This window comes from Xiphophorus maculatus, chromosome 8, assembly GCF_002775205.1.
Source record: "Xiphophorus maculatus strain JP 163 A chromosome 8, X_maculatus-5.0-male, whole genome shotgun sequence".
In the NCBI taxonomy this organism is placed as follows: domain Eukaryota; kingdom Metazoa; phylum Chordata; class Actinopteri; order Cyprinodontiformes; family Poeciliidae; genus Xiphophorus; species Xiphophorus maculatus.
Window position 1 is genome coordinate 17,334,476 of NC_036450.1, and position 21,693 is coordinate 17,356,168.

The 21,693-nt window shown below is 44.6% G+C and overlaps 1 protein-coding gene across 1 annotated transcript; it reads right to left on the reverse strand.

The window, feature by feature from the left end:
* Positions 1-74: 74 nt before the first annotated feature.
* Positions 75-19,786, reverse strand: smad7 (SMAD family member 7). The gene is made up of 4 exons (XM_023338506.1): positions 18,302-19,786; positions 16,361-16,414; positions 11,474-11,545; positions 75-727 (listed from the first exon to the last, which is right to left on the reverse strand). Exons 1-4 carry the CDS (start codon positions 18,771-18,773, stop codon positions 189-191), a joined length of 1,137 nt encoding a protein of 378 aa, XP_023194274.1. The 5' UTR covers positions 18,774-19,786; the 3' UTR covers positions 75-188.
* Between the last annotated feature and the right edge of the window lie 1,907 nt (positions 19,787-21,693).

Consider the following 21,693-nt stretch of genomic DNA (forward strand, 5'->3'; position numbering starts at 1 on the left):
AGTCATTTATTAAACAAGTCCATCAGAATTTATACTTTTTTCTCACTTTTAAAATCCTTTTTTTCTTCTTCTGCCTTTGAACCTCCGGAACAAAAACGAAGAAAAAAAAAAGGAAAAAGTCTTTTTTTTTTTTTTGTGAGTGGGTGTTGAAGAGGTCAGCATGAAGAGGAGGAAGGCTCCTGCTGCTGCTATCGCGTGTTAAAGATGACTTCCAACCAACACGGGCAGCTGCTGATGAACTGTCTGGTGTAGCATTGTCCCCAACCCTTCACAAAGCTTATCTGCACCGTGAAGCCCGTGCGAGGCTGCTGCGTGAATTCGTGGTCGTTCGGCCTCTGCAGGCTGCACGCCTTGTCATAGTCAAAAGCTTTGATGGAGAATCCGGGGAACACCTTGTGCACGAGCAGCGTGCGCGAGTCCGGGTTGTCCAGTGTGGCCGACTTGATGAAGATGGGGTAGCAGCTGCGGTTGTACACCCACACCCCGTCTGGCTCGCGCGTCAGTTGGATGCCGTAGCCGATCTTGGCCCGCACCATCTGAACCAGTTGGGACTTGTTGTCCGAGCAAAGCTGTCCCAGGCAGAAACCGTTCCCTTGAGGTAGATCGTAGAAGATGTCCAGAGAGGACTCCTGGACCGAGTAGAGGCGTCCGACGCGTGTCTTCTCCTCCCAGTACGCCACCACGCACCAGTGGGCCGGTTCTCCTGACTCCTGCAACGCCAGGGAATCTGGAAGAGGGGAACAAAGATATGGAGACGCTTAGATACAATAAAAAAATTGCAATAAAAGTAAGACATCAAACAATGAAAATGTGCAGATGAAGGAGAAGAAGAGAGAAGAAGGAGAAAAAGATGACTTCATGAAAGATGTGATCAGATGTCATCTAAATCTGAGCAACAAAGCTGCTTAAACATTGCTACAGCTGAACAACCTCGTCCTTATCCCCGTTTTGGGAAATGGAGAATTTGCTTTCGTCAAGAGCCAAAACGGAGCCGTCATCCACAATTTCTGCCATGCAGGAAAACCATATTGGAATTCCTGGACCACAGACTAGAAAAATCAACTCGGAGACGCACTGCCAGGCAAGTTTCCACATGCAGTACAATATTTATCTAGGCATTAAATGCTTATCTTCTGTCTGGCTCGCTGTATTTTTGTAGCGGCCCGGCCAACAATGTACTGACGTCAACCTCTTGTCCTGATTGTCTCTACAGCAACATACTTCGCCCTGCTGGAGGAAATGAAGAGTTTGACCGACGGAGACATGGTAACTGATGCAGGGCTTTCACACAAACACATAAACCATGTTGGACGGGCGTCAGAAGCAGGCCGTTAACTCCGATGACAAGTGAGGCCTCGTGGGTCTGAAGTTTCCCCTGAGCGTAGAAAAGAAGTGTAGCACTGGCCGTGCTCCAGTTTCCAAAATCTATCGCCTTTCCCTTTCGAGCGCCTCCTGCGCCGCCGCACTCTCCCTTCATATCTCTATTCCGCAGAAATCTGGCTTCCAGCAACTCCCAGTAAGAAAAGGGAGCCAGTCAGGCGCAAGGGAAATAAATTGAGACAGAGAGGGGGCGGGGTGGGGAGGAGAAGGAATGCTTTTTACATATTTTGACTGTTACTTTTACAACTTTGCTTCCTCTTTGGACTTTTAAGTGTCTCTTGTGCTTTTTGGCGTTATCGCCACATTGCGGCAACTTCTCTCAAGTGTATAAATATCCATTCCTATAGGCCATTTCCCAAACATCAGGAAAGCTTGGAATGTGGGTATATATTTGGAGGAAAACCTGAACAGAGCCCCTCGACCTGTCCCCTTTCATCTAGCAGTAGCTGTGAATGCAACCGGTAATTTGGAAGGTCCCGTCTGGGACTAACTGCGACGCTAATGCGGCAGGATCTCTCCCGGCCCAGGCCGACTTATCCTGGCCTGTCATTAGCCTTCATTAGGAGGGGAAAAAAAGAGGAAGGGAAAAAGAAAACATTGGGAGAAGACAGACAGAAAAAGTCTAGGAGAAGGAAAGGGGGCCAGCAAAACTGAAAGCATGCCTTCCATAAAACAAGCGGGGCTGTGTTCTTTGAAGTTGCACTGAGCTGAGCCTCGGGGAATTTATCGTAAATCCATCCTGGTGGGGTGCTAAAGGAAACCAAGCACCCAGCTATCTACATTTGACTAAATGCAGGCGAGAACTAGAATTTATCTTTCTGATAAAAGACAGGAAAGCATTTTATGTCTCAAGATGCCAGACAGTCTCCAAATCCGGCATGTTTTACACATTACAGGAAGAGCCAAGGTTGATAAGGACAAGGACGCACGGGCCTGCTGGTGGAGCTCACCTGTGGGGCCCTGCTGTGTGTGTGTGTGTGTGTGTTATTGCTGAGAGAGACAGAGCTTGGCGTCATAGGTCATTAGAGCGGCTGCCTGTCTGAGCCTGTCATTGCAGCTCGAAAACACTCTGCTATTCAGGACTATACTAACGGCCCTGCCGTTTCCCCCGCCTCGTGGACTAGCCTCTGAGAAACTTTAAACTCGTGGTGCAAGAAAACCACAGAGGAAAGGGGGGGAATCAAGGCAGGAGCAAAGCAAACCGCTGGAAGTCAAGAAGCAGAGGGTCACCCTGTAAAAAACAATTAGATATTTGACTTATTTATGAGTCATTTCAAATTTTAAAGACTAATAATATGCACATGGCTCCTTATGTCTTAAAAACGACCCTGTTCTCATTTAAACTGCTACATGCTTCACGCATTATTTTGTAGATGGACTTTCCCAGAGTGAGACTTTTTTTTTTTTCACCCTTTGAGCTGACCTTCACAAAGAAACTGAACTGGCTGCTGCAGCTTCAGGTCAGTCTATCTCATGTGACCTGCAGTGGTCAGAGAGCCAGATATGTAGAGAAAGACCTGAAGACAGCAGCTGAAATGATGACTGTTAAAAATTATGATGATCAAAGCAAAAAACTGAGCTTTCAATGCAGGAAATTTTTTTTACCATTTTGTCAGCTGGTAATACATGAACAGAGTTAAGATGAGACAAAGTGATAATTAAATCATGTGTGAAAAAAGAGCAGACAAGCTTATTGTTAGCCTAGCATTTCAGCTAACTCCCCAGAATCAAAATATTTCCAGCAGGAATAAGACAGAGCTCAAAACAGACAGTAGTTATATTTGTAGAGACAGATATATCTTTAGAAACACAAAACTGTCTTGGCAAAAAATATCTGTCATCGTCATGAAAAAATGTCCAGACTCCTACTTTAAAGCTTATGTTAGTTATTTTCCAAGCATTAACGAGTATCAGACTGGGGAAAAAAATACAAGTCTGAATCTCATGGAGAAAAGAAGTCAATATACTGACAGTCTTATGTTTCTTTCACAAAAGAAACTGCAAATGGACTAAAAAATGCTTGTGTTTCAATATCCATGCCACCACTTTTTAACAGAGACATCAGCAGATTTCTGTCGACGCTCAAATGTCTCCTGCAGGTAAACAAACCCAAACCCATTCAGTGAATCAGCCGGCGGGAAGGCGAGACAGCCAGACTCCTCTCTCTGCAGGGTGCTGCCTCGCAAATAGTAATGTTCACAGCTTGTTCTGACAGCAGATGAGCTTACACCTCATGAGTTATGCTGCTGGACAAACATGCATGTATGAAAACACTCACTAATTTTAGCGGATTCACATAAACTCACCTTAGTTTCCAAATGCTTATTTAACTTGGGTTTTTTTTATTTTTTATTTTATAATCATTGTATATAAAGGGTGTCAAGCTCGCTGAGTTACAGCCTGACACTGTTTCAGATGTATCTGTCATAAGTGTGTGTCAGGTGAAGTCGCTGTGTGTGCCTGTTCATTGGCTCCAGGTCTTGAATATTCACTGTGGGCTCTGATTGTACATCTGTCTGCGTGTCCGGGTTCTGGATGTCTGCCTGTTGAAGCATTAGTCTGAGTTTCTGTCTGCCTCCCCACCTGCTCCCTTCTGCACTCTGGCCTCTAAGCTCCTCGTGTCTCGGGCTTCTCCTCCTCGCCAGAGATAAGCTGGCTAGCCGGCAGCCTGTGGCCATCTGTCACTCTAACCCTTTCTGTCCTCCTCCTGTTAGTTGTCTGCTGCTGCTGCTGCTGTGTCCCATTCCCGTTTGTCCCATGGGGTCCACATGCAAACACCCAACCCCCGCACCTCCACATCTAACAAAGCCTTTTCCTGCCTCTTCACAACAAAGCAATCAAGCTCTCGAGTGATGATGTGTCCAGCTGTCCTAGTTAAAGCCAGTTTTTGCAATGGACAAAACAGCATTAAATGGACCGGACAACTAAGGTTTAAGAAACTTATGAGTAAGAAAACACTCAACTTCTTCCATCATGTTGCTCCTACAGTTTATAGTTCATAGTGGTTATAGATGCTTACGTAATTTTTCTGCAGACATCTCACCTACAGCTGCACACAGACAGTAAGCTGGCTAAATGAAATCTAACACACATTTTAAAATGTTTAAAAGTCAGACAGACTCAATAGGAAATATTTCCAATCTTTATATAAACTGCAGTGAGTCAGTTATGGGCTACAAGTATGTAAAGCAGCAGACTGCTGGCTGGCTGGCTGGCTAGCTGAGCAGATAGTCCAAAATATTTTTAAGCTAATAGCTTGTTGTGCTTGTGTTAATCAAAGAGCAGAATGACTAGAAAGTAAGATTTGCTACATAACAAGTTTGACAACTTCAACTAAACTTTCAATAAATACTGTGCAATGTGTGAAAATACTGCAAGCCTTATATCTTTATGCGCACAAATGTTCTTATCACAAGTAGTTCTGTGACCTGCAAATAACGCATCACAGATATCCGACAACTGTAAATATTTATCAAACCGTCTACGCAGTTATGCAGTGCTGAATTTTTAGCATAAGCACCACAGACTTAACTGGGTGTCAACTCCCCTGTTTTAATGCTCTACAACTTTAATAAAGCAGATGCCAAGTTAGCAGAGACAACTGGACTGAGCCGAAGGGGAAGCGAGGCAGGACGGCTGTGAAGGAGGGCGAGGAGGTGCTAGACTCGCTGCACTTCTCCCAGGGACACAAACACAGTCTGGAAAGGTTAATCATTACCTCTGTCTGACTCCACACACACAGACACCCACCAGGTTGGTGCTATTCTTAGAAGTCAGCCGATCCACACACATTACACTCCGTCTCTCGCACACGATTTTCAGCCTTCGGTTCTGTACAGTTTCAATATGAGTAAACGGCGAGAAAGCGCCAAGAAGCGCCTCGCATCGATCCCTCAGAAATCTGCGGCTGTTTGGGCCTCTCTCGCCTCAGACGTGTAATGGCCCTGTCATCAGACACACTGGATGAAAACTGGAATGAGGAAGACATGAGGGAAACAGCTCGAGGCAAGGGGGAGGAAGGGCTCGTCACGGTGCCTTATTTTCTAAGTCAACACCCTCTCGCAAGCCGGGGAAAGTCTATTCCAAAGGTCAAGGGTCAGCCTGGAGGCATTCCTTTTGTTCTTTCTGCCAGGCCGTATAAGTCCAGCCTCCCCAAAAGATGTGTATGCATGTGAGTGCACCTTCATCTGCAGTCAAAGCTAAGCATCTCTCCATTATTACAAACAAAACACGAGGTATCATTGATTTCTCTCTTTTGGAGTTTTAGAGTCCCGACAACGCTGCGACAGCCAGCTCGCAGCGCCTCTAAGGACTGTCTGGCTCACTCCTTGTGCAGCCAGAAATTCAATGACAGGCAGCCACTCCAGAAGAAGAAAGGACAGCAGTTTTACTGTGCAGCACCAAGGAAAGTAGATTGTCCTCATCTCACATCAATGTAACACAACAGCAACTTCCCAAAATAAAGACCATCTATCTTCAGCTGAGTATCAATGCCACTAAAGGATGCTTAGTGGTGATACTTGTTAACAATAGCAAACAATTCCGTACAAAACTGTATTACTGTGCAAATGAACAGTTTCATTTGAGGAGCTCTAACTTCAACTCACTAAATGCATCAAACTCATCAAATGACAGCATCTACTTAAATGTACTCCTCTGAGTTTAATAAAACCCAGTTAAAGGTAGTGCGCTTTGATACATAAATGGAGAAAACCTTATAATTTTTTCATATTCTAGTGGATTCAAAATTACTAATTCTATCTAAGACCCAGCAGCACATTGTCTTAAGCTTGTTATGGTTCTATATGTTACAGGTTGCTTTCCAACACCAAAGCTTATTATTGGTCTGGAAGATTGGCTTGAGTGGCTTTCTTAGCCAACAGACAGGAAGTGAAGCTTTAGGATGACAAGTAACTGAAGCTGCTAACTCCCTCCACCCCCCACCCCAATCTCAAGAATCGTAAATAAACCCTGATGGCAGGAAAACCACACAGGGGAGTGGCCCGGTTTGTCTATCTGCAGATCTGACTTCTTGCAGAAACACAGATAGAGAGAATGAGTTGCAGACACGCCATCTCGAACATGAGCCATCCGGCTGCGGCGGGGGGAGAAGATAAGGAGACGAAACTGCTCGTGTTTTCCTACTTGCTGTCCGTAGCTCAGTTTTTCTCAGGAGCTTCTCAGGTTTGTCATGGTCATTCAGAAATATGAACAAAAAAACAAAACTTGTGAACATTTCATCCCTCCAGTCCCTGGGCTGCATCTTTTACATGGCACTCAGAAGGTCCCAAAAGCTGTACAACAATGCTTTCTAATGGGACGTTTTCTTTCCTAATGCTGGACCTCTTTCCCATTCCTGTTGAGTTCTTAGTACAACACTTCATCAGGCTGACCCTTGCACGCTCACACACACACAACCACTCCCTGCAACCCAGATTTCCCAGGGTGACAGGACAAATAAACACAAGGCACTTTCAAACACGGTGCCAGGCCGGCTAGAGTGATGTCATGAGCTCACTTTTGCAGACACACAAGTCAGAAGACTTCCCACAAGATCGGTATCTAGGAGAAGCACTGTCACACACACTCACACACATACAAATATATATAGATAGATGGACAGACAAGATGAACAATTGCCTACATTGTTGTAGCTAAAAGACCGTGGGAACTAAATCAGAAACCACAAACAGAAAACAGACAACCAGCAGTTCCAGTTGGATGTGGCCTGAGCGGTGTTTTTATCTTATTTGTATTTATATATAGCTCTGTATACCTCTAACTGTATGCGGTTGTTCCAGCGCTGATAGAGATGCAGTTACTGACACACAAAGGCACTCAAGAGTACACAAAAGACAAACTGACTCCATGAATGAGCAGGCAGGAGGGTGGAGACAAACACACACACACGCAGGTTTTATGGGCATATGTCTCCACTTATTTCCATTTTTTTAATTCTCCATACAAGTGGTTTGAGTTCTCCTTTTCCACTGCCCCCTTCACACATTCATTCACCCCACCCCCCAGATATAGCTTCATACCTTAGGTAATGTCAAAGCCCACTCCCACAGAGCCACTGCGAACCAAAACAATGTTCATCTTGTCCTGGGCTTCCGTCCAGCTTTGGCTCAGAACCAGAGCTGCAGAGCCCTCCTGTCAACCGCGCTAAAGGTAACGTTTTTTACCGGCAAGCACATCGTCCCAAAGCATTTGAGGCAAAGGGAAAACACAAAATACATGCAGAGCAAAGCAAGACTCAACTCTCCTCAATCCCACTCCATCATCCGCCGCCTTCTGCGTGCATGTTTTTCCGATTTGTGCAGCATAATGACACAGGGTGGGGAACAGAGGGCGGCCAAAACCAAAATTAAGTCCCTTGCCAAGAGGTTGGCTTGGCTGCCTCGCAAGGAGAGGAAGTGGGGAGTAATGAGAGATCCTGGCCCAGCACAGAGCGGCCCGGCTCTGCTTTGCTCAGCTCGCTGGCTATAACACGCATCCTCCAAATTACAGAGAACCGAGCAGAGCTGCCGGCCATCTCTCCCTCCACCCAAAGCCGCCATCTTCTCTGCCTCTTCATTCCCTTCTCTTAGTGTTCATATGAGAAAACCAACAAGAAATGGAAACTAAATAGTAAATTTTGGTGAAAACAGTCCTCATTTTCAAGAGTGCATTTCTCTGGTCAGTTCCACTTTTTCTGATGTCCTGCCTTCCTCATTTCTGGTTGGTGTACCCCCAGTGTTTGTTTTCCATCAAGATGAGGCCTCAGCTGCCTCTCTGTCCACTCGGCTTTTCCTCAAAGACATGAGGTCATATCCTGCGCGGCCCTTTCCTCTCCCTGCTAACCCAAACAAGGCAGGAATCCTCAGCAAGAGGAGGCACACTGAGGGTGCTCTGTTACAAGCTTCCACTCTTAATTTTCTTAAGTGTAAAAACCTCCTAGTGTGAAAATATTTCAAGATAACGCCCAATAAAGCCTTTTTTTTAATTTATTGATCCATGGTGCCAGGACTAAATTTAATCTCCATCACAGCCCCTGATCAAGGTTACACTTCAAGCCAATTCACTGGATGACTAATTGACTGGCCAAGGGGCCGGGTGACTGTCTGTCGAGGTAGGCTGGCGGTATAAGAATACAACTTGGCCTAAATTTAACCTGCAGTGGGAGGAAGTGCCTGTGTGACAATCGGCCATGCGCCAGGGCTCGCACCGGGCCATTTTATCTGCTCGCCTGTGTGTGCGTGCGCGTGTTTGTGAGAGTGTACATGCCACCACTGTGCGACTGGATCCGGTTACAAACAGGCACTCTGGGTCAGCCCCCAACGGCACCAGCAGGCATGCCACTGACACTCAGATGCTACACTTTCAAGCGTCTGGCACAAACAGAAGTCTACTTTATGGAGTACTTGTATGTATGGGCCATGGTACTACGCAACCGATATTATCAAATAAAACACACACTTAAAGCAACTGATATTTGTATTACTTTAATCTAGATTGAAATATATGGAAATAAACAAGATGTCATCTTACTGAAAAGATAATGAAGATAATGAAGTAAATTCAACTGCAAGTACAGTTGAATTTACACGTTTAATTAATTCTTCATTCACAAATGAAGCCACGCCCCCTATATTCACTTTGCAACACATACATGTATAACGTATAAATCCTTGGACTATGAAAGACACATTTTTGAGGCCAGAGCACAAGACTGCTAAAACCACACATTTGAGCTCATAAACAATTAAGTGATGCAAGTTTTCGTTATATTATTGACTGAATATATTCAATGTAAGGTGTTATTGTTTAACTTGCAAATATCTAAAAAATGTCAACCCAAGACAAAAAAAAAAGTGAAATTTATGTATGGATACGGTTTGTTCAAATTACCCCCATTTTACATTTTTCCCAAAGGAGAAACTCTGTTACAAATGCATTGATGAAGCCCCACCACAAGGGGAAAAAAAAGTAACAAGCTATACTGAGAGAAAGTTGTTGATTGGCCGGTAGCCAATAACAGCTTCACATTTTTGGTTTTCTCAGAAAGGATTGTTAAGGACTGATTTGTATATCATGCATTGTCTCTTTTTATGGGTTGGGTGTATTGTTTTGCCCCCCAGCTTTTATGAAACGACATTATGCAGCAAACTCTGCAGAGCTGTGACTGCTTCAATAAAGACTTATTGGAGAGATGTTAAAGCTCGACAGGCAACAAGAACGCCTTCTAAGCTGCTCATAACTAAGAGTTACTTAACACTCCAGAGATTCATAACCAACAGTCCAGCACCCTCTTAACCCTGACCTGATCTCCATTTCTCAATCCCTAATCTGATCTCCCAGCTCAATGCCTGGGTGAACCTATAAACCCCTGATCTAGGTCTTCGCCAAGATTGGTGGCCCTGACGCCCGGCTCCAGCCGTCCTCTCCTCTTCCCTTCCCCTCTGCTCTGTTCCAAGCCGATGACGTGGGCTAGTGAGGGGAGCTTTGGAGCCGCTAGTCTGGCAGGCAGCCTAGTTTGCATTTGTGCTTGTCGCTGTCACAGTTCACTTAACTCCTTCCATCCTGAGCAATCTAGGCATTCCCCTGAATGTAGAAACGGAGAAGAATTGATTTATCTAAAGTCTGAATGAACTATGTCTTTGGAGGTGAGTTCGCTAGTTGTTCTAGCCCCTCTCCTCAAGGAAAGCAAGTTTATTATTGTAAAACAATGTAAGACGTAGCAAGTCTCTTGCTGATTTCCAGTATCCTTTAAGCCTCCCTCTCCTTTCTGTGAATTTGTCTGAAGAAGAACATAAAAAGGGCAAAGTGAGTGAATTGGAAGGTCAGCAGCAGGGCCTCTGGGGGAGCCATGTTTCTTTTGTCAGGCCCCCAGAGGGAGGGAGCCAAGCGGGGAAAACAGGGAGGGTGAAAGAAGAGGCAGAGGAGGAATAGATTACACCCCCAATTCGTTTGGCTAGCAGCGGAAATCATGGGGGCAGAGAGCTTTGGCCATCACGCCTCAGCCCTTCTACCTCTCCTGCTCTCACTGAGGAGGCCCATTCACCAAAGACGCTGCCTGCCACGGCCATGTCCTCCTCGCCAGGAAGGAAAACAGGGGAGGAGGGGTGGCCGAAGAAGGGAAAACGAAGGGAGGGCGCCTGCTAAGCCTCCACTTCTTGGGTTTCACAGTTTGAACAGTGTATGAAATGTGTCTTTAGTTAACGCACAAAAGGGGGACTTTAGTGTCCATCCTGATGGTCTGGAGGAGGATGTGGGGTGTGATTTTTGGATCTTCTGCTCAGACACACACAGGCAAGTAGGCTAAACCCTCCACCCCCAACCACCAAACAAAGGACGGGGGCGGGGGGAAACGGGCAGCGAACAGCAACTGACATAAAACAGGCTTTAAAGGCTTTATAATGAGAACCATATGCGGCAAATGAAAGCAGAGAACAGCACTGGAGAGCAAACCCTCTCCCTCTCTCATGAGCATCATCGTATTCTGCAGCCTGTGGGTAAGGAAGGCGACTCTGCCAAGGGGGGCAGGGGGGTAACAGGAAGGACTCTCATGGAGCCTGAAACACGTTCAGCATAAGAGTTGGAGGAAAGTAAGGTGCTCTGTGTCTCAGCCTACAGGAGAGTTACTCTCCGTCTACAAAGACATCCACTGTATCTGCAAACACAACGAAACAAACACTCAAATGTCGGTTTAAGCCTGCTTTCCATTCCTCTCCTCAACAACACTACATGCACTGAACATATTCTTCTGCAAACAACAGCCTGGCGTGTTTGTCTTCCATTACAACATCACACAGAGAGCGATGGGAGAGGAGAAGGGAGAAGAGAGGAGCGTTGTTCAAAGAGCCAGAAGGGAAGAATTTATGTGGCTGTGGGAGAACTGCACCTCCCTCCTTCACTGGCTGTTTTATTACAGAGGGGAAGCTGGGGCCCCCACAATCACCGCCTCATCATCGCAAGTATGGAGGGGAGATGATGTGTGTGTCAGGAGGAATGTGAAGCGGAGGGAAAAGAAAAACAGAGGAGGGAGATGATGAGGAGGAAGAGCAGAAAAATGGGTGATATAAAGGCGAGATGTATTGGTGGGAATATTTACCTGAAAGCCCCACAGGGGCCGAGTACGTAGTTCCCCCAGTCTCACTGGATGAAGGCCCAGAGTCTGGAGAATCTGATGGAAAGAGAGACTCTGAGTTAGTACTGAGCGTGTTCCTGTGTGTGATGGGAGACGGCAGCAAAGCAGCAGCTGTGAGGCCGTCAATCATTCGGGTGAAATCAATGCCTAATGAAGACGCTGACGATGAAGCTCACACCCTCTCTCACACACACAGCAGAGAATTTCTTACACCCCTGATAATCCCCCCTATAATCCGGTGCTTTGGAAGGAATGTTAGCCCTGCTTCTTTACACAGACGAGCTGCTGAACCAGAAAGGGTTAGATTCTTTCTGTCAATGACCGGGGTGAGAGCTTGAGTCTGGCTCTTTTATTCCCTGCTCAATAACAAAACGAAATGTTATGATATTCCACATCCCAATATTTCTCACCAAAGGGAAGAATGTCTCGCGAAATAAAGACCTTCTAGTTGAATACATATGAGATAATATGGAAACGGATATGATGAAGGTATAACCTTTGAGCTTAACACTCAGTTGAACCCATATTATAGACTCTTATTTTGAAGTTAAAAAGGAAGTAGTTTTTCAGTTGCCCTGTTAAACACTTCTGGTCAGGAGAACATGTGTCAAAAGCAATAAAAAAAAAGCACAATGACTTATTAATTTGTGTAACCTGTAAGAAGAAATTGACAGAAATAAGTGAGTTTAAGCCTTGTGACAATAGCAGCTAATAATGCTAAAGTTAGCATCTGATTTGTAATTTCTTATCAGAACTAAAGTAAAAAGTTGCTTCATATTTTCAGTAGCTGAAAACAAAAAAAGGAATCAATTTAATCAAAGGTTTTTTTTTTTAGTTTTTTAACCAGTCTGAAATGCCAGACAAGATGAACTTTTAGAGTGCTTTGAGAATAGTTGCTACCAGTTAGCTGCTAATGTCACCAGAGCATCCATTTGCCTTGTAGTTTTTTATTAGCAGTAAAGAAAAGGATTATTTCATGTTTTTATGTGTCTGGACTGCATCTGAACATCTCTTAACACAACATGTAAAATACTTCAAATCAAACACAAAGTGGATCATTCTACATTGAACAGATTTGGTTTTTAAAATTTGTGTAGCCTTTATTCCAGTTCTAAGAAAAAGTAAACTAAACTCGCAATTCAAGAACTACATATTCTGTTCTTGTTACAGATGATTTTCTAACAGATTGTCATTTGTGAAAGCTGAAAAAATAGACATTTAAAATATCTAAAATATTAATATCTGTTTTAAAATAGTTTCAGGCTTACATTTGAATAATATTATTAGAACGTGCTGGGTCTAATACAACTAGAAAGCTTAAAGTAAGGGATAAACCTGTGTGTGTGGGCACCCTTTGAACACTCCTCTACACAAACAGAACTTAGGTCCTGAAGGCAACCATGCATTTAAATCCTATTTAGGGCAAACTATCAGGCAGACCAGGGAGGTAAAAGTAGTCATTCTCTCCTCCTTTTTGAATGTTAAACCCCCCTCAAAGACCTGTAATGTGGACTAGTTCCAACACGACACATGAATGGAGCTTTAAGAGAAGAGTTGTGTACACCGACTAGAGCGAAACTCTGCTGGGAACCGGCTAGTCGCTAGTAGCTGCACTAATTATACATTCCTTTAGCTACAAGTCATTCTGTCTATTCACCTAACATCCATTGAACACCAGCGCGACTGAATGATGACTTTTAAGTCAAATTGATCACAATAAGAACTTAGAAAGTAGGGTGTCCAATGTGCAGCTTCAGTGGATGATAAAAATGACTCAATGAAGGCACCGGACAGCAGTGACCACAGTGGTTTCACAGTGCAGTCCCTTGCAACGTCCTGACAAGGCCTGTACTGCTGCGGTCTCCCCAAAGAGATGCACGGGAACAGCCTGGGCCCGTCCTTTAATTCACTGCCAGCACGCCTTGCTCTGGACTCTGGGGCAGCAGTTCACCGCTGACCACAGGGTGCAGAAAGGGGGGCATCAGAGGGAAGGAGCCAAACAGTGTGTGATTTATATTCCCCAGAGCTGAGACAAGGTACCGTTTTATGTCCAGGCTCCTTTCATATTGACCGCTGCCGGAGAAGGACAGGCACCCTGACACACATAACCTCACTTCCTGCTCAGTGGATTTATAAAAGCAGCATCGTAAAATCCACCGCTGCTCCACTTTGTGCGGATATTTACATCCTATCGCCTTCTTAGAGCGAATATTCTGATTTTCTGAATGCTGTAACAGTTTAACCCAGACTGATCTAAAGCAAACACTGCAATATTGGCGTAGAAAATCACATTAACTCCCAGTAATGAAAAGGAGTTGATGACTGACGGGACAGCTTCCCGAGGCAATCTTTATATGATAACCTGAGCTGTTCCACTGTCCAATTACCAAGTCCTTCAGCTTTTCTGGTCGATGCAGACACAGAGCTACAGCTGAACATGCCCTGTCTGAATAAAGAAATAAAGTAAAAATAATTGTTAAATATGGCTAAAAAGACAAATATTTAGGTCTCAAAACTTCAAAACCCCAGATCAATAAGAAAGCAGGAACTTTCTTGCTCTCCTTAACCTTGCCGCCTGCAGCTCAGTTCAACAATTCAAGTTCGGTCCGTTCTCTCCACGAGAGGAAACAGGGTGGTAACATGAGTTGTATAATCATTTCCTTTGTCTGCATCCCACTTGCATTTCCTATTTACCTTCTCGTTTCCTTTCAGCACTGGAAAGTCTCCAGCTGAACTCAATACAGAGACGCGACGCCAGCTCTGCAGCCCGTCCCAGCCAATCAGCAGGGAGCCGAGCGTCAAGCAGACATCACTGCCAACATTTTAGATCAATTCTGCTTGTATTTAACATGCCGGAGCCGCTTTTTAAGTGCAACAATATTTACCAGAGCGGCGTGGAGACAGATGACAAAGACAGAATGAAAGGAGCTATAGGGTGGGGGGCAGGTGGGGGGTTGAATTACTGCAGCTGCAGCGCTGCAGCTGCAATGACTTCCTATTGTTTCCACTCACTGAAAGCCACTTTCTCCTCCGAGCCGGCCAGTCAGCTGACTGGTCACTGTTTAACTCGGAGCTCTTTCTGCACCAGTACACACCGAGATGGGTAATGAGTCAGAAAGCACGAGAGAGATGGAGATAATTTAAAAAATAAAAAAAAAGAGGCGGTTTACAGTCAGGAAAATCTTTCACATCACCTCCACCTCTTCAGTCTTTTCTGGTTGTAGGGTAAAATTTAAACTGACCTAATAGGTGATGACATAACGCAATAAGGATAAGGGCAGAACAGCATGGGGCCGGTTGAGTTCACCATTTCGTATCTTTGTAGTTCAGCTTTTGCTCTTGAGTTTTATCGGTCCATTATACAGCGCTCTGCCACAGACAGTCAACCTGTTGGTAATTTTCTATAACCATCTCAGTTTATGTAAGGAAATTTGCCTATTAATAATAATAGGCAGATCAAGCCTGATCAAGGTATTTTGACTTGATCAGGGTTCATATTTTAAAGTTCAATCTGCCCTGGCAGCCATGTTGGAAACTGAACTTTAGGCAACTCAAAGACCTCAGATGCTCCCTGTAAAGATTCAGACTTAAGAGGGCGTTCTTGTTGCATTTTAAACTGCAAGCTGTTAAAAATCATCTTCCGTGTACAATTGCATTACACTGTTAAACATGGCTTATGTGTTTAATGTACTTCATGGTCAAATCTTTGAAGTATAATAAACTTGAGATAATATCAAAATGCCCAAAATTCATTTATATTGTCATTTAATTGTAGATTTTTTTTAAATGCACAAGGTACATAGATTTTAGTGCACTATGAAGATGAAAGTTACATTAAAAGTTGTTGGAGTTTTTTTGTTTGTTTTGACTGTAAATGTATCACTGCCTACAGTCAGAGGACAAAACCCACTAACAATCAATGAATTAATCAATTAATATTCCCCTCATGGAATATACAGCTGAATGAAATAATCCAAACAGCAAAACTAATAATCTCACCCTTATATTGGAGTTTCTAAACCACAATTACTGGTTATGGATTTCAATAATTACCCATGCGTGTAGAAGTGAACATTCTGGGTTGACTCCTGTAAAATATGTCTGATTACAAACCCCAATCAAACCATAATACAGTTGAGTGACCTCTTTCTGGTGAATATTCAGCACAGCCATAACCACACTTCCTTACATTAAGCTGCGAATCGATGAAATACAACTCTTTTAAATCATCACTTGTCAAGGCAGGTACAAAATAACGGATGGTGCAAAACGCCCCGAGGAAGACAGCTTCCTGAGATTTCCCTGGTCAAAATAGTCAAACTGGAAAATGGTGAAATGATGAGCATACTCAAAAGAGAAAAAAAAAATCACCTAAACCCCCAAAATTACAGTACACCCACAGACATAGGTCAGCGATACCCCCGGCCACACACACAGACTACATTCTGTAGATTTTTCTCAGGGATTGGCTCCAGAGATGCTGCTGCCCTGTCTGCATCTCACAACAGATAGATGAGGGCACAAACAAACCGTCTCACACTCAGACATACCCACCGCACCTTGCTGACGTGCCACTCAGTCTATAGCTGATATCTCAGCTTTGTATTGCCTTGCCCTGGCTGCCAGCCATGCTGGAATTGGCCAGCCAGCCAGGCGTGCCACTCCACTGCTATCATAAATCACAACATAACGTGGAGCCATTTCGTCTCATACACACACAAGCACACACACACACACACACACACAAGCACAGAGGAAGCATACTAAATGAAGGTGTTATGTAAATCCAGACAAAAACACAACACATACATATCTACATTTTAAGATTTTCAAGCCTTGGAAAAAGCTCACCTGGTGGTTTAAGATAATCCATGGGATAGCGGGAATATGGAGGAGGAGGAGACTCTGTGTGGAGGAGAGAAAAAAACAGAGAGATTTAAACTTTGAGATAAGAGTTGTCATTCTTCAGCCAGAGGAAAAAAAAAAAAAAAAAGATTTGTGTCTGTCAGCTCCGCCTGAAGAGGCAGGCAGTGAGGCCGGCCGGGCGGCTATTGCCTTTCATTGGCAGGCAGATAAACAGGGGGCCGCCTGGCGCCAGAAGGGCCACTATCAGCGTCTAGGACAAACTGAGATACGGGCCTCTTTTGGCCCGGGACGCCAAGCAAGCACACACACATACAGAGAGAGAGAGAGAGAGAGAGAGAGAGATGGAGTGAAAGAAAAAAAGAGAGGGGGCTGTAAACTTCACTGTGGAAAGACTGGAGTCCTGGCTGAGGCACTCTGCACTTTGGAAATGCCAATTATGAAATGTTCAGATAGCAGTCAGGCTGCTTGTTTGGAAAGCAGGGCTTAGATGAAACCCAAAATGTTCTTTTTTTATTATTATTATTTCACGGGCAGCCATAAAATGTTGTTTTTTTATTAGGAGGTCAGAGAATTTCAAAATGACCCTTAAATATTAAATGTTTCCATAGCAAATGACAGACTTGAGACTTGATAAAGCTCCCAAAAGAAAGAAAAAGCAGAGGTGCCTCCAGAATGGGGAGGGGTGCGAGGCCTGTCCAGATAGTCTCAAATGTACATTGTCTTATTTTTTCTACATGAATATGAAAGACTGAAAGAAAGAAATGAATGAATTCCAACAACTTTGGGTGAATTCACATAAATTTGTAACTCCACATTGGCATTTCACCTCTTTCTATACCCAAGCTATTGTCAGCCAGTTTATTTTTCTTCATCTTCTTGAATTATGGAAAGAGGTAGTCATGAAAAAGCTAAAATCTAATGTATAATGTAGCTTAGCCATAAGCTATTAACCTTATGTGTTGGAAATTAACCTAGGGTTGAATATTACCATCTGCAGCCGCGGTGAAAGCTAATTGCTGGCTAAAAGTAAGATCGCCCTGGCTGGAGTAACAAGTTCCCAGTTGGGTACATAAACAGTTACGTATCCACACTCTGGTAGTTGCCAAGGAGATGAATATTAAATGACTTTGCTGTCGGGCCTTCTTGGTGTTACCGCGACAACCGCCTTTCCATCAACCCGGAATTATACTGCATGCGTCTCCGCTCCGCTGCTCACTTCGCAGGCGGAGTGGAGTCGTTCCAGACCACCGTGATTAGAGCATGGACATCAGTGCATCAGAAATTGCCAGCAGACTTCTAAGCCAAAATTGGCAACTTCTGTGAGTTTGTTCAAATTCAAGTAACTGAGTACAACACTACATTACATCCTCAACATTAATGAGGCCCCTTCGTGTTTGACAATTTCTATACAAATCCGACTTATACTCCGGTGTATGTTATGTTTAGTTTTTTTTCCTCTTCATGATGCATTTTGATTGATGCAACTTATACTCCAGAGAGACTTGTAGCCTGGAAAACATGGTATTTATATTTCATCCTACTTTCACTCATTTTAGTTCCATTCTGGCCAGTTAATTCTTATAAAAATAGTTCCAAGCAACCTTATGTTGGCCTCCTTCTATATTAAAGCCTTCTAAAAATCTGTCATGGCTTTTAGTTTAGGTTTGCCTCCCTAAAATAAGCAAAATAAATAAATTCATTGGTCCCCCTAATCAGACCGCCCCTTTTTTGAAACTTTATGGAGTCGCCCCTGTGAAAAAGGACCTCTTGGCACGTACATAAGTTGACTTTGACCTTATGGAAACTCGAAACCCCTCGTTCTGGAGAGGTGATGTCATCTGATTTCGGATAATTTAACAATAACTTGTAGCCAGCACATCTCCTTCTGATAATTTTGACAAGAACTTTTAAAATAATTCAACTCACCAAGTTCACACAGCCTGCTCATGTGGTGCGGGTTGCAGCAAACTAGGTCCGGGTTGATTTTCCCGTAGGATTCACAGCAAGACAGCCTCTTCAGCTCCGAGGAATGCCTGAGGTCCGGCCACCTGAACACTTTGTAGAGCAGCATGGGGAGAGAGTAAGACTGCTGACCCACTTTGGCGTCCACTTTGCTGGGCAGGAGCAAGCAGGGGCTCCGGGCGCCCCCCTTGGACTCCACCGCCTGCAAGAGCACCTCCAACTGTTTCTCCTTGATCTTCTTCAGCACCGAGTGGGTCAGCGCCTTTAGTTCGGCCTCCGACCCGGCGTCGTTGGACTTGGCCACCTTCGCCGCTTTGCCCATGCAGCAGCCCCCCGAGGAGCCATGCGTCCCTCTGTCCGCCTCCCCGTCGCCCTCCACGGGCGCACGGCTCCTCCAGAGTCGCCGGACGAGCCCCGATCGTTTGGTCCTAAACATGCGGGACGAGAAGAGGGTTTCCCGGCTAACAAACGAGCATGGTGTCCGCAAATCATGAAGATTCCGGGATCCGAGTCCAGGCAGTGACAAGCAGCCTGAGAGGATACGGTGGAAAAGCTGGGAGCTGGATGAGCGGAGGAAGTCTGTAGCATGCGCCAGTCTCCGTCGCCTTCTCCTGCAGACTTAGATCAGCGGAAAAACAGTTAAGGGGGTTTCACGGGACAGTCAGCTTGTCCCCCAGGAATAAATCACCATCACCTCCACTGTCTAGCAGCTTAGAAACCTTTGCAACCAAGCTGTGAGGAGCCCCGATCTGCAGAACTGGTCCCTTTAAAAAAAAAAAAAAAGAAAAGAAAAAAAAGAGAAAACCACTCTCCTTGCAGATTTTCACTGTCAGAAATTTCGATCAGCGTACACTGGATGCTGCTGTGGACCAGGGAAACGGGGGCCTAATTATCCCATGAAAACCCAAGCTGTCCGCTGCATCTTCGGGAGCATTAATCCACAAAATCCCTGATCCGGGCGCTCTCAGCGGCGCTCTCCGCCGATGGTGTCTGCTGTCCGGAGAGGAGCCAGGGAACAAATCCACGTCTGAAGCTCTGTCTAACAACCGAGTAGAGTTGGAAAGCCACGCAGGAAGCGAGAGAGCGAATGAGAGAGAGAGCGGGAGAGAGAGACCACCTCAGTTCGCGTCCACGCAGCGAGTCTGAGAACCTATTTTAGCAAACCGAATCCCTGTCGGGTCAAATATAATCCAGCCTCGTTTTTTTTTTTTGTTTTTTTTTTTTTCCCCTCGCACGAAGTTTCCGTGGGCCGAGTGTGTAGCAGAAATGGAGCCGACAGAGAGTCCCTCTGCAGGGCTGCTGCTGGTGTTGGTGGAGGGGGGTTGTAAAGGGCTCTCTCTGTGTGTGTGCCTGTAAATGAGGCGGATGGTTTGGGTGCCCTTCCTCCAGTCTCCAGTGCGCATTGACGCGCCCGGTCACGTGTGCGTCTAGACACCCTGTCGCTTAAAAGAAATGTGATTGTGTTGCGCAAACAACAGATCAAGTAGAGCCTGCGGAGCGCACACGCACACAAACGCGCGCACATAAAAACACACAAGGAGAAAAGTTCAATATATATATTTTTTAAAGTTTTAAAAAGTTAAAAGTTTAGAAAAAAAGTTGATAAAAAGGCCAAAAAAATATTTCTTAAAATTATAAGTAGATGGAAAAGAGGAATAATTCTGGAACATTTTCTGAGCTCACAGCACAAATACTGTTTAATAATTGAACTTATTAGATGCAATTCTTTGGATTGAATAAGCAGTTTTCCTTCAGTTCATACAGTTAAAATGTTTAATAAGAGTGTGTCGTGATCGAGTCATGATGATTATCCAGGATAGTCTATGTTAAGTATTTGCCTCGACAGTGAAGACGGCAAAAAATAAAAAATAAAAATGGATTGGTTATACGGGTAAAGTTATATTTCAAAGGTAAAGAACATGTGCCTGTCAGTCTAAACTCAGGGTAAAAACTAGACCATACTGTTGGGTCCTAGTCCTAGAAGGGAGCACGCTGCTGCCCCCTTCTGGTCATTTACATTTCAAGTGGTAAATATGAGTTCACCGTCCTTTGTTGTTCATCACAATAAAATAAATCCTTTCTCGTTTGACAGCAAATATGCATCTCTGCTCACTTTCTTGGTGTCTTTATTGCCCGGATTTGTTTTTTCGTTTGTACAATAAAGCACACTTAAATTAGTGAATTCATCCTAGCAAATTCCATTTATGCCCCCTGAACTTTTCCACATTTTGTCAAGTTACAACTACACACTTCAATGTATTTTCCTTGGAATATTTTATGTGACAGACAAACATAAATTAATGCATAATCGCAAAGAGAGAGGGAAATAAACTCATCCAGAGTTAGCATGAGCCTCTTGGCAACTTTATTATGTTCAAGTGGATGGCCATATCATATTGGTCGTCATAATGTTTTTTAGCTTTGTGATAATGGATATTGTTACCATCCCTCTGCTATATATATATATATTGTTGTTGTTGTTGTTGTTGGGCTGTTTGTTCCATAGAAATCTTCAACAGACCTCTGAAACCTTAAGCGAAGAAAACTGGATGCACTTCATTTTATTTAGGGGTACCCAGGTACAGTGAACTGAATCTAAATGCACGCTGCATTTTTCAGACATTATATTCTAATATAACTGATTTCCTTTTCCTATCACTGCGGAATTATGCATCACTTGGTGTTTGTTTGTCACCTAAATCTACCCTTCCGTGGCCGTGGAGGTACGTCGAGATGTATGAGAAAGCACTCAAGATAATCTGAAATAACATTGGTCTACAATCCACGCGTGTGTGTGTGTGTGTGTCCTCTGCAGCCCACAGAGGTCCCCCCACAGACATCAGTCCGGGGAGGAGGAGGTGCACTCAGCAGTATGCTAATGTGAAAGAGTCGCCGGAGGGCATTTAGGTGGGGGGGGGGCTGATGATGATGATGATGATGAGGACTATGATGATGGTGGTGGTGGTCGGGATGTGCTGGATTGGGGGTTGGGGGTCGTGGAGGGGTTGTGAGTTAGACCATTCCGGCTTTACAACCCCCCCAACTGGCGCCGAGCAGAAGGAGCGACGCAGCAGCGTTTTAACTGGAGTCTGGAAACAATCAGTTGAGGGACGGTGTGTGTGTGTGTGTGTGCGTGTGTGTGTGTGTGTGTGTGTGGAGGGGGGGTCTATCAGAGGGACTTGTGGAAGTGACTGGCTGCCACAGTCGTATATCGTCCCCTCCCCTACCCTCACATCTCTCCTTTCCCTTCCTTTTGTGAGCGCATGAGACCGTTTTCCAGTCCAGACTCCAGGAAGTAGCCAGTTTTATCTAACCCTTTTCCATCTCAGCCCGGCTCAGGAGTCTGTCTGCAGTCT

Excerpts from the sequence above, each read along its gene's own strand:
- smad7 (XM_023338506.1), bottom strand. The coding sequence starts at position 18,773 with ATGTTTAGGACCAAACGATCGGGGCTCGTCCGGCGACTCTGGAGGAGC. Across the intron at positions 16,415-18,301 it reads GAGCAGGCTGTGTGAACTTG|AGTCTCCTCCTCCTCCATAT; the intron begins GTGAGTTGAATT and ends TCCTCCACACAG. Across the intron at positions 11,546-16,360 it reads GGATTATCTTAAACCACCAG|ATTCTCCAGACTCTGGGCCT; the intron begins GTGAGCTTTTTC and ends TCTTTCCATCAG.